Source organism: Heptranchias perlo, chromosome 2 (assembly GCF_035084215.1).
Source record: "Heptranchias perlo isolate sHepPer1 chromosome 2, sHepPer1.hap1, whole genome shotgun sequence".
NCBI classification, from domain to species: Eukaryota; Metazoa; Chordata; class Chondrichthyes; order Hexanchiformes; family Hexanchidae; genus Heptranchias; species Heptranchias perlo.
Window position 1 is genome coordinate 28,531,457 of NC_090326.1, and position 13,617 is coordinate 28,545,073.

A 13,617-nucleotide genomic window follows, 5' to 3' on the forward strand; every position below is an offset into this window, starting at 1 on the left:
CACCTTGGTCTGCTAGACAGACATAAGTTCCTGTGGCAGTGAACTGGTGAATGTACTCCACTATTAGGGGAAGACTTCTGCAGACTGTTTACAAACGTGTGTGTGTTTAGCATTTCTGAAACTTATACTTTGAGCTCTGCATCATCTTTTAATGGGGCAGAAGCCAAATGTTATTGCAGTGTATGAGTGAACGGACTATCAGTCCAGTTTTACCGATACTAACGTGCTTTTCATCCCCCTCTTTTTCACTGATTTCTTTGTTCTAATTTTCAATAGGGCTGGGACGTAAAGATGAAGAGCTTACTATTGAACAGCGCCGTCTTGCTGTTAGGTAGGATAAGGAGGCCTGCAATTGACATCTCTATATATTTAAGAGAAGGTTACTTCCAACTTAGAATCATAGAATAATACAGCACAGAAGGAGGCTATTCGGCCCACCGTGCCTGTGCCCATCTTAATCTAGTTATTATCCTTTTCTTAGATAATTATTTACCTTGTATGTTCCACTGGAGAGTTGGGGGAGGTTATGGTGCTTTCCATACACTTGGAAAATGCAATTAAGAGTTTAGAGAGAGACACACCCATCTCCAAATATATTTTAGAAAGGAAATGAAAGGGCATGGATTGTACATTGTACCAACATTCCCCACCCAATGTGTTACAGCATTTGGCTGTGCCATGTTGGAGGTTTAGTGGAGACTACATAGAATGTACAGCCATTCGGCCCAACTGCTACATGCCGTTGTTTATGCTCTACACGAGCCTCCTCCCGCCATACTTCATCTAACAATATCAGTATAGTCTTCTATTCCTTTCTCCCTCGTGTTTATCTAGTTTCCGCTTGAATGCATCCATGCTAATCACCTCAACTACTCCTTGTGGTAGCAAGTTCTACGTTCTTATCACTCTCTGGGTAAAGAAGTTTCTCCTGAATTCCCTATTGGATTTATTAGTGACTATCTTATATTTATGACCCCTGGTTCCAGTCTCCCTCACAAGTGGAAACATCTGCTCTACGCCTACCCTATCAAACCCTATCAAAATCTTCTCTTTCCTAGAGAAAAGAGCCCCAGCCTGTTCAATCTTTCCTGATAGGTACAACTTCTCATTTCTGGTATCATCCTAGTAAATCTTTTTTGCACTTCTCCAGTGCATCTATATCCTTTTTATAATATGGAGACCAGAACTGTTCACAGTACTCCAAAGTGTTGTCTAACCAAGGTTCTACACAAGTTTAGCATAGCTTTCCTGCTTTTCAGTTCTATCCCTCTCGAAATGAACCCCAGTGCTTGGTTTGCTTTTTTTATGGCCTTATTGACCTGCGTTGCTACTGTTAGTGATTTGTGTATCTATACCCCCAGATCCCTCTTCTGCTGTACCCCGTTTAGACTCTTATTATCCAAGCAGTATGCGCCCCCCATATTCTTCCTACTAAAATGTAATACCTCACACTTATCTATATTGAAATTCATTTGCCAATTGCACGCCTGTTTATTAATGTCCTCCTGTATTTGTCGCAGTCCTCCTCTATTATCTATACCCCCCCCCCAATTTGGTGTCGTCCACAAATTTTGAAATTGTACTTCCGATTCCCGAGTCCAAATCATTTATTTAAATGGTGAACAACAGTGGTCCCAGTACTGACCCTTATGGAACACCACTTCCCACCTTTTACACTGCAGTCTGAGTAACTACCTTTAACCCCTACTCTCTGTTTTCTGTTTTGTAGCCAGCTTGCTATCCATTCTGCTCCTTGTTCCCTGACTCCATATGCTCTAACCTTAGTCATGAATCTACTATGCGGTACCTTATTGAAGACCTTTTGAAAATCCAAATGTATTACATCTATTGTATTACCCTTGCCGACTCTTTCTGTTACTTCAGAGAATTCAATAAGGGCATGACCTTCCCTTTTGAAATCCGTGATGACTATTCTTTATTACATTTTTGATTTCTAGATGTTTTTCTATTACATCTTTGAGTAAGGATTCCATTATCTTTCTGACCACCGACGTTAAGCTAATTGATCTAGGGTTCCCTGGACTGGTTCTATCTCCCTTTTTTAAATATAGGAATCACATTGGCTGTCCGCCAGTCCTCTGGCACTATTCCCTTTTCTAATGAAATTTTATACGTATGTACTAGTGCCTCTGCTATTCCTTCCCTAACTTCTCTTAATATGCGTGGATGCAATCTATCCGGACCAGGGGTTTTACCCTCTCTAAGTTTGATTGGTTTATCAATTATCTCCTCCCTTTCTATCTTAAATGTCTTTATCTTTTTTGATCTCTTCTTCCAATGTCATGCCCACCATGTTAGTCTCCCTGGTAAATACTGAGGCAAAGTAATTATTTAATATTTCTGTCATTTTGCTGTCATTACCTGTGAGTTTACTGTGTGTATCCCATAGTGGCCCTGGCCCTATCCTTATCCCTAGCCTGATTTTTCTTTTGTTATTTGTGTCTGTGAAATACTTTACTATATCTTTTTATATTCCTTGATAATTTAATTTTGTAGTTTCTCTTTGCTTTCCTAATTGTTTTTTTTAACTTCTTTCCTAACCTAACCTTTTAGTATTCCCTTTTGTCATCCTCTCCTTTGTTGTCTATGTACTTGTGTATGCCTTTTTCTTCAGGTTCAACTTTGCCCTTATTTCTTTATTCATTCATGGTGTATCACCACTGGCTAGTTTGTTCTTGCTTTTAGTGGGATATATTTCTCCTGGACACTCTTGATCACTGTTTTAAATGTTTCCCACTGCTGTTCTATTTCTTTGTTTATCAGTAAATTTTTCCAATTTATTTTCCCCGGTTCCATTCTCATCCCCTGAAAATCAACTTTTTTCCAATTTGTTACTTTGGTCTTTGTCTTGCATATGTCCTTTTCAATCTTTATCTTAAACTTTATTATGTTGTGATCACTATTGCCTCCCCCGCCCCCTTTGCTTCTCTTATCTGTTCTGCTTCATTTCCCATTACTAGATCCAGCGGTGCTTCCTCTCTTGGGCTTTTTACATACTGGGTAGGAAAGGAGTCCTGCACACATTGTAAAATCTCCATTCCCTGTACCCCTTTACCTACGTCTTCTTGCCAGTTTATTTGGGGATAGTTAAAATCTCCCACGATTATTATGAGTCTTTTACTCATTTCACATATTTGCTTGCATATTTCTTCTTCCATCTCCTTTCCACTATTAGGTGGTCTGTAGTATACCCCTATTAGTGTCATCAATCCCTTCTTATCTTTTATTTCAAGTTGCTTTCCTTTTCTTCCAGCCTCCTACCTCCAACACAGGAGGGAATGTGAGGGAATCACCCTCACAAAACCTTAGTGCCTGTCTTAAAGAGTGGCATTGATTGAATGGCAAGATGCCTTTGCAGCTGTGAAATGGTATGAGATTAAGGGAGGGATGGGAAAGAGGGAAATTAAATAAACTTCAATTTATATTTTTTTCCCTAACCATTTCCCCTTTGTTCTTCTTTTTATTCGGTTTCTCCAGTGCCAAGCTTTATTTTTTTTTGAGGGGGCAGACAAGGAACCTGTCCACAGATCTCTGCCAGTGCAGCCACTGGAGGTGTGTGAGATTTGGCCTGTTTTGACTGTGCGTGTGCATTCTTGGTTCCCCCCCCCCGCCCCGGCCATCCTACATTTTGCGAGATTGTTTCCTCCCTTCTTGGAGGGACTGGCTGAGATTGGGAACTCCTTTTGTGGGGAACTGCTGGGGTGAAACCATGTTCTAGCACATCATATTTTTCATTGTTTCATTCTTCACTCTTTCCTTCTTCACTTTGTCACTTTCTGTCTTTTAGTTTTTTTTCTCTTTTTAGTGTTTATTTTGAGGGGGGATGCCACTGTCTGCCCTTGGGCCTATATGCCAGTTATATACCTATGCCTGCTGGGAGGTATGCAAAATACTGGGTTGACTCACCACTTAATAATTTTTCTTTCTTCCTCCTTTTTCCAAGCCCTGCTCCTTGCTGGAGGATCACCTGGTCCCTGGTTGTCCTCTGAAGTCACTACTGGGATGGGAAAAACTATTACAAATAAAAACAGAAAATGCTGGAAATACTCAGCAGGTCAGGCAGCATCTGTGGAGAAAGAAACAGAGTTAACGTTTCAGGTCGAAGACCGAGAATCATAGAATGATTACAGCATAGAAGGAGGCCATTCGGCCCATTGAGCCTGTGCCGGCTTTTTGTAAGAGCAATTCAGTTAGTCCCGTTCCCTTGGTCTTTCTCTGTAGCCCTGCAAATTTTTTCTCCAAGTATTTATCCAATTCCTTTTTGAAAGCCACGATTGAATCTGCTTCCACCACCCTTTCAGGCAGCGCATTCCAGATCATAACTACTCGCTGCGTTTAAAACAAAAAATGTTTCCTCGTGTCGCCTCTGGCCCTTTTGCCAAAAACCATAAATCTGTGTCCTCTGGTTCTCAACCCTTCCGTCAAAGGGAACAGTTTCTCTTTATTTACTTTACTTAAACCCTTCATGATTTTGAACACTTCTATCAAATCTCCTCTCAACCTTCTCTGCTCTAAAGAGAACAACCCCAGCTTCTCTAGTCTATTCACATAGCTGAAGACCCTCATCCCTGGAACCATTCTGGTAAATCTTTTCTGCACCCTCTCCAAGGGCTTCACATCCTTCCTAAAGTGCGGTGCTCAGAATTGGACACAATACTCCAGTTGTGGCTGAACCAGTGTTTTATAAAGGTTCAACATAACTTCCTTGCTTTTGTACTGTATGCCTCCATTTATAAAGCCCAGGATCCCGTATGCTTTTTTAACCGCTTTCCCAACCTCTCCTGCCACCTTCAAAGATTTGTGCACATATACCCCCAGGTGTCTCTTTTCCTGCACCCCCTTTAGAATTGTACCATTTAGTTTCTATTACCTCTCTTTGTTCTTTCTGCCAAAATGTATCACTTCGCACTTCTCTGCATTGAAGTTCATTTGCCATGTGTTTGCCCATTCCACCAGCCTGTCTGTGTCCTCTTGAAGTCTATCACTATCCTCCTCACTGTTTACTACACTTCCAAGTTTTGTGACATCTGCAAATTTTGAAATTGTGCCCTGCACACCCAAGTCCAAGTCATTAATATAGATCAAAAAAAGCAGTGGTCCTAGTACTGATCCCTAGGGAACACTACTGTATACCTACCTCCAGTCCGAAAAACAACCGTTAACCACTACTCTGTGTTTCCTGTCACTCAGCCAATTTCGTATCCATGCTGCCACTGTCCCTTTTATTCCATGGGCTTCAATTTTGCTGACAGGCACTTTAGCAAACTCCTTTTGAAATCCTGCCCTTCTTTGAGCCAAGTCTCCGTTATCCATTATATTCCTACGTGGCTATTTGTGCCTGCAGCTCACCAACCTTATTTACCATGCTTCGTGCGTTTACACACATGCACTGTAAATCTATCTTCGACCGTCTCGTATTCTCTCTTAATCTGATCACACCTAATACTGTACTATTTCTTAGTCTAGTGCTGTCTGTCTCTCCCATTCCTTTGTGCACCTTGTTTCTCCTTTCTAATGCTACATCCTGGTGCCCACCCCCCTGCCAAATTAGTTTAAACCCTCCCCCACAGCACCAGTGAACCTCCCCGCGAGGACATCGGCCCCAGCACTGTTGAGGTGCAACTGTCCGTATTGGACAGGTTCCCTTTCATCAGAACTGGAAGAAGTTAGAGATTGAAGAGTTTTTTAAGCAAGTACAGAGCCAGGGGGGATAAAAGGTGTTGGGAGGGAGTACAAATGGGGAAAGGTCTTTGATAGGGTGGAGGGCAGGAGTGATTGAATGACAAAAGGGATGATGATGCCAGGCAAAATGGGAAGGTAATGGGTCAAGTGAAGAAACAAAAGGTGGGCCCAGAGGAAGTGTGAATGGTTACTGCAGAACCATTACTGAGAAAATGGGAGTGGTGGTTATGATCTGAAGTTGTTGAGCTCGTGTTCAGGCCGGAAAGCTGTAAAGTGCCTAATCGAAAGATGAGGTGCTGTAAAAACTATTGCCGCGTGAAGTACTGGCACCATTGCTGGTCTGTGCAATGCATGACTCAATGTATTGAAACAAGACCTGTGCCACCATGCTGCTTGCTTTGTACCTTTGCCCCTCTCCCCATCCCAAGAGGTCTCTATTCTATTCAACCAGTGGGTGTGATTGTCATTGCAGTGCTGTTACCTCAGATGGGTCTGTCACAGGAAACTACACTTCAGTGACATCCCTTCTTACCCGGCTGTTGAAGGTTGAATGGGATGTTAGACCAAGTCTGCATATGTATATGGTTATTCCAGTCTCCTTTGTAAATATGGTTGTCAGATCCATTGTATTGCATTTATTGAGATGTTTTTCCCATTTTTTTATATTTACAGTGCACGGCCCACTTTACTGGAGTATTGCAGCTATCACCTGAATTTTCTAGGTATTTTGGCTGGGCCTACCAGCAGTTACAAGGACTATATTGCTTTTATTGAAGGAAACCATATAAACATGAAACTAGTAGAAGAACATTGGAAGCAAAGGGGCTATAGCAAATTCCCCGATCCTTCTCCATTGGTATGTATACAAGCAATCATTTTATTCATGGTGTCCTGTTGAGATTGCCCATAAAGAGCAAAATTGTAACCAAAATGAAAAGTGGATGTTGGGGAACTGGGTGTTGCAATGGGTTAGACACTGGACTTTCACCTCAGGGACCTGGGTTCAGATCCAGACTAGATTAATGGTATGCAAGTCTGCTCTGTCTGCGAGCTGCGAGGGTCCCATGCAAAATAAGTCTGGCTGGTCTCAGTCCAGTTCTTAGTGCGCATGGGCCTACAGCTTAACATTGCCCTTAATTTGGTGTTAATTCACATTGCCACTTTGACATATCTAAGGCTGGTTGGTGTGGGAAATGGGACAAAATGTTGCTGCTGGAGCAGCAGGAGATGCTCTTCTGAACTTGAGACTTATGCTCCATGCTGGCACTGGGTGCCTGAAATGAAAGCTATCGCATTCCCCAACGCTAACATTTCTGGTAAGCATGCACAAAAAAAATGGCATGCTGGAATACTGGAAGCAGGAAAGACAAATATGGAAAGTCTTGCAAGACTTGCGTTTATATCGTGCCTTTCACAACCTCAGGACATTGCAAAGCGCTTTACAGCGAATAAAGTACTTTTGAAGTGTGGTCACTGTTGTAATGTAGGTCAGAAGTATTAATGTTAATTCTGATTGATGTATTCCTTCAAAAGAATGGAATAACCTTTAAATTTCTTTGGTTCAAAGAAACTTGATTTCACAAAATTTATTTTGAAACCTGAAGGAAATACAATTCTAAAATTGGAACGAGACAGAGAAGATTAGCCAGAAGGTTAACTTCCATGTTGATATTGTATTGTGTTAACTTTTCATTTGGATCAAAACAGTTTGACTAATCCATTATATTTGTCAAATAGACAAAAGTCTCTTGACTACAGTAATAGCACTGAATGCCTCTCTAATGTCACAGTTGTGTCATGCATTTTTTTTGACCTAAAGACCCCTCTTTCCTGTTCCACACGTACTTGTGTCGCATTGATAAACTTGTAAACTCAGTCAACAAATGTTTAATATTTAATACATAGTTATACTTTGTGTTCTGCTGGGAGAGGGAATCATATTTGTGTGTTACCAGGCACATGATGCCATAATCTTCAACTCCAATATCACTATCATGAATACCTTTTCACCTCTACCAGTCTACCTCTCATGTGCTCAACAAGTCTGACTGAAACAGTGCCAATCATTTATTAATAAGTTTCTGCTAGTGTTCATAAACCACTTGAGTATTGTGCTTATGGTTGGTGTTGACACAAAACTGTTTAAGTTTGATTTATTGCATTATAATTTTCTTTTGGCTATTGTCCTAAAATCTAATTTTTTTTTACTGATGATGCAGTGCTGACAAACGTCATATATTTTGTGTTTTTTTTCTAGAGAGCTGTAGCAAACAAAGTGGTTATCACATTTGTATGTCTAGTTTGGTTTATGGGAGTTACAAAGAACTTTCCTATCTCCTACAATGTGGATGACAAGTTTATAAGTGAAACCTCATTCTTCTGGAGACTCTGCTACCTCTTCATCTCAGTCCATGCATCCAGACCCAAGTATTACTTTGCCTGGACTTTAGGTAGAGTAAGTTGGTGTGCCTCCTTAACTGTATCTTACATTTTTTGATTAAAGCTTTATGACTATAATTAAACTTCATAAATCCATGAGTAATAGGGAAAATATTTATACTTAGAAGCTATCAAAATAATGAATGATTTAATAAACAATTTTAATTTGTCTCTATGGCTTGTTTGACCCTATTGGAAATTTAACCTTTTAAGTTTTTGTTCATGGGTGACGGATCAGGTGACAGTTGGGAAGTATTCGGCTTGAAGGATTTTCATAAATTCTTCCTGTCCACAGTGAACTGTTTGAAATGAGCCTCGGTGGAAAGTTGTGTTTTCTAAAATGTGAGGAATAAAGTGACAATGTGTAGAGCCGTAAATGCTGATTGATCATTTTAAAATGTCCCCTCAGTTTAATTTCTCCGCCCCCCTCCCCTCCTCAAGAAGCCCCATGCCTTCCAATGCTTGTGATAAATTTGGCAAGGAAGATTTGAGAAGAAATAATTTGATTATCGTGATAGATTGAGCTCTTCAGTTTCATTTTCTTTCCCTTTGTCTGTCTGTTTCTTTCTCTTGCTCATATGTCACTTTGTTGCAGACGCGAAACAATTTTTTTTTGAAGAGAAAACCAGTCATTAGCTTGGAGCCTGACATTTACAAGAAATTACAAATGCCCTTTGATTACCCTCAGCAGTTGCTAACTTGCCTCCTATTTGCCTGTTTAGATCAGTGGCCTTAAAGGCATAGGTCAGCTTAGCAGGTAAACATCACAAATACGTGCCAGCCCAGAGAATACCCATGAGCATCATCATGGCAGATCTAAGTATATTGCAAAAGTTTTGAGATGTGTCTCTGCTACTTCAGGTGCCACATGTTGTCACCATGCTGATTTCTGGGTCACATTTTGATCAGCCATTTCCTGCTGCCTTCAGAATAAACTTCTCCAGCAATAGAAAATATATTCTATTTTAGCTATTATGTGGTTTTATACAGCAATAAGACCTTGGGGCCGCAAAGGGACAAGCCTGTTAATGCAGAATAATACATCGGCTGTAACGTGGAACAGTGTTCCTGTCATTATAAAACAGCGTATCCTCTGATTTACTGTGAGCAAGGCCATGGAAGGTTTGCTAGTTTGTCAAAGTTTGAATCCATCATACTTTATATGAAACACTAATAAATCACATCTATTCATTTATTTAAAGTATTAAAAAAAAGAAAGTTCATCATTAGGCTCTAATTAACTTCAAGATGTACCGACCTGCAATTAGGCTTGCGGCCTTAAAGAGACAAGGAAGGTTAAAGACAGTTCTAGTTTAATGCAATGCTCCTGTCCGTTTAAGACTAGGTACCCTGTGACTTACTGTGAGTAATGCCACAGGAGATCTGCTGGTATTAACTTATATTAATGAAATTGGTAGCTGAATTTAAAGCTTGACTTAATTTTTTGGACACTAATCAGAGGAGAACCACAATTTAACAGTCAAAATTTTGAGATGCAAAGGAAGAGCCTGGAGTCTAGTGTTGCTCTAGTTATTTGATTTGAATTTTAAGGTGCTGTTGGAATAAAAAGTAGAACGATGCAGGTTTGCAAAGTACAAGGTGGTGAACTGCCAGTGTCCTTCTGAAAGCCTGTTTCCACATCAAAACTTCGAGAGCTACCTGTCAGTGGTTCAAAGCCATAAGAAGTGGCTGAGGTACCAAGTTGGACAGTGCAAATTATGATAACTATCCTTTGTGTGATTGTGTGTGTGTCTGCACAAGCTTAACACTGCCAAGAAGCTTTCTAGTGTAGAATCAAACTGAATTTTGTATTTCCTGTCTCGTCCTTGCTGGTACAGAAAATAACTATATTTAGACTGGTAAACACAATCTGTTTCTCTCTCTTTCTTTCTCTCCTTTCTTTGTCTCTTTCTTTGTTCCTTCGTTCCTTCCTCGTTCAATTTATTGCTGTGTGGAAGGGGAACAATAGGAGATTAAAAACCAGAGAAAGGCAATGTATATAAAGAGAGTCTGTGAGCAGCAATGGCTTTTCTAATAAAAATGGGTAGCAGTGACCCTTGGAAATGATTGTATTACAAGTGAGGTTAAAGGGGCACTGTCCAATTTAAGTGTCTGGCAAACTTCTTTGCTTTTTACAAACATGTGGTGGGATATTAATTCTATCCAGATGCAAACTGAGCCACTTATCAAATGGCAAAATTCACTTGTGTTTTCCTTCCCAATGAAAGAATACTTGCTAAATGCTTTTTTTTTGTAAAGCCAAGTCCCATCAATGAACTGGAGGAGAGCGTTTATATAAAGCAAAGCTGGAAAAATCTTCCTACCTCTCATTTGTCTTTTTTTATATTCTCTCTCTCGCACTCTCTCTCTGTCCATAGTTGAACTTCACCCTTACTATTACCCTAAACTCTCAGGATGTAAACATTGGCTCAAATGTTTAAATTGTATGTAGGAGTTTGTGAGATCTGATATATTCCTTGGATATCTTTAAATGGAATCCGGAAGCTGTTCTATTGTTTCAAAACTCCTGTAACATGTATAAGTCTATGTTGGTTGGCCCATCTAATTTCCCACCTGCGTTCTACATGGCTTATGTATCTCTGGGAATTGAATTTTTGTGAGAGCATTAACTGCTCAAATTAATTTCCTGTGGATTGTTTATTACTGAAGTGCATCTTCTTTTATAACAGAGTGTGATTAAACAAAATTTAAGAACAGAGAGATTGCACTAACTATTGCTGAAACATTTAAATGTTCTTTCACAAACTAGATTGAGCAATAATGCTGGTTTTCTGCTTCCCTTTTAGCTGATGCAATCAATAACGCAGGTGGCTTTGGGTTCAACGGTCTTGATAGAAATGGCAACTTTCGATGGGACTTAATCTCGAACCTAAACATATGGAATATTGAGGTGAGATTCTCATATTGCAAATATGTAAGCTAGATGTTGCAAACTAAGTGTTGAACACCTTAGTGTCATGTCTGAGATTTTAATTAGACTAGAACTCTACAGAATTATTTTCTGCACAATTACCGATATTTTCTATTACACAAAAGAGACAAAATTGAATATTTTGTGTGAGTGTCTGATGGATGTTTCTCTTCTTTCATGGTTTAAGTTTGGTAAATATTCCAAGCTGGAATCACAGCTCTAAAGTTATAGATCATTTAATGAGATTGAGAAAGATTAATATAAAATTATCAAAGATTCTAACATTGCAAAACCTTGCTACAGCAATGACTCATTTTGATCCCCTAATGTGTTCTTGCATAAGTGACGTTTCTCTTCAACACCTGTTTCCAAAAATGACTTGACTACTTTCACTTAGGTAAGTTAATGAATCATGAGTTTCTTAATATGCTGCTTGTTTATTGTAAATGTTTTTATCACCTGATGTCTTTTAATTGTTTTTTATTTGGTTGGCCAGCTTACTGCTTGAGAAATACTTTACTGTTTGACAAATATAATGGTTAATCGACTTGCTGCTGCCAGCGGCCAGCTCCGTCCATTTAGAGGATCAGAAATATGGACATGCGCTGGGCCGATTTTCTGACCATCTATTTTAAATGGTTGGAAAACCATGCGCAGCAAGTCCTACGTCTCTGTTGCAGATAAAAAGCAAAAGAAAAAATAAACTGCAAATGCAGGAAGTCTGAAACAAAAGCAGAAAACGTTGGAAGTGCACTGTAAGCTAATCAGCGTCTGTGGAGAGAACAGACAAGTTAACATTTCGGGCATAAGCCTTCACTAGAACTGAAAAAAATGCACAAGCATCTAAAAGGAATCAGATCCAAGGGAAGAGGGTAGAAGTAAGAGTGGAATGACCTGTAATGTACTTTAAAGAAAAATGGGAGATGGTTAGATGATGGACCTTTACAACAGACAATGGGACAAAATAGCCCCTGCTGCAAAGAAAGTGGTGACTGTGGTTAAGGTCTGAAGTTTCTAAAATCCGTGGTAAAGCCAGGGAGTGTCGGAGCATCCAAGAGAAAGATGAGGTGCTGTACCTCAAGTTTGCGTGAAGCTCCCCCATGGAGTGGCTACTGCACCGTGAGCAGCGAATATGGTATATTACATTCGTGGAAGTGCATGTTAATCGCTCTCACATGGAAGGAGTATTTGGGGCCAGGCGCAGTGGCTTTGCGGAGACCAAACGTAGAATAGGTGACCACTTTGCCAAACGCTTTTGTTCTGTCGCATGTATCACCCTGAGCTCCCTGTTGCTTTAATAATTCCCCATCCCACTCTGACCCATCCATCTTTGACCTTCTACATTCTTCCATTTTGTCGGCGATATGGGATGGGTGCGTTGGAGTTGAGAGTGGAGGGGGAAAGATGGTTTGGTGCTCGGGGTGGAGACCCTTCATCAGAACACTTTGCTGGCAGAGGAGTCTGCGTCCTCGGTGACGGCCCAGCCTTCAGGCAGTCAGACCATGCCGTGTTTGGCCAGCTTCTCCTGTTTTCATTTCAGACCTGATTTACTTCCCACTGCTTCAGTTATTCACATGTTCTTTGTCTCTCTTGTATCCATAGTTTGTTTAATTACACTACTTCATTTTTTTTTGCCGTCTCCCTCCACCTTTGTCCTGATTCTATTTAAATGGTTGTTCATTTGTCCCAATTTCTTTTAGTTTTGGTGAAGAGTTTGACCTGAAATGTGAACTTTTGCCCGTTCTCTCTGCAGATGCTGACTGACCTGCCTTGTATTTCCAGCACTTTCTGTTTTTGTTTCGAAGTTTCTGTTGCGTGCCTCTGGCGCCCGCTGTAATTAATGCTTTGGAATTGATGATGTAACTTGCTGGGATTTTAAATGAGAGAGAAGTCTTTGTAATCATTTTACTTCACGTCTTTCTTCCCTCTCCCTACCACAGTGTAAGACATGTTGAACATGTACATGTAATCACTTTGACTTCTGGTGATTTGACAGCTAATGTGATGTGGATTTCATCAGATTCAGAAGGATTTCACAAACTTTAACTATGCACTTTAAAATTGTGATCACTCATTGCCTTATTTAAACAGAGTTCAGAGTGCTGAATGCATAATACTTTTTAGTTGCTGAAATAACGTTGCTATATAAATGCAAGTTGTTCTTTTCCATTTCCCTTTATCTTGTTCTTTGCCCCTCTGGTTAAATGGACTTTCCACTAAGCAGCATAACTTTGACCTTAAGTCTTAAGGATTTTAGTTTATTTTTTTTTTTGTTATTGGTTTCATATTTCACCACTTGTCAAGTTCTTTTCTCGGTTTCCTGCCTTCCTGTGCCATACACTGATTAAGGAGGAGGGCAATTGACCTGCTTCATGGCCAATGCTGTTATTGATTCCTTTACTCGGAGTATGGGAACTGTTAGGATAATTTGCAGTTAGATTTATTTTCTCTCCCTTCCTACTTCCCTTCTCTCTCTTCCCCACTTCCCTCCCCACCCCCCCCCAATCCACCTTTAGCCTCATGGGCCTGATCTCCTCTGAATG

At 40.2% G+C, this 13,617-nt stretch overlaps 1 protein-coding gene across 2 annotated transcripts in view; it reads left to right on the top strand.

The window, feature by feature from the left end:
• The window catches only part of mboat1 (membrane bound O-acyltransferase domain containing 1), a 97,248-nt gene that overhangs the window by 52,567 nt on the left and 31,064 nt on the right, over window positions 1-13,617 (top strand). For both annotated transcript variants that reach the window (XM_068001639.1, XM_068001638.1), the window contains exons 6-9: window positions 277-331; window positions 6,376-6,559; window positions 7,961-8,153; window positions 10,950-11,053. In XM_068001639.1, coding sequence (XP_067857740.1) covers window positions 277-331; window positions 6,376-6,559; window positions 7,961-8,153; window positions 10,950-11,053 — 536 coding nt within the window. The remainder of the gene's footprint in view (window positions 1-276; window positions 332-6,375; window positions 6,560-7,960; window positions 8,154-10,949; window positions 11,054-13,617) is intronic.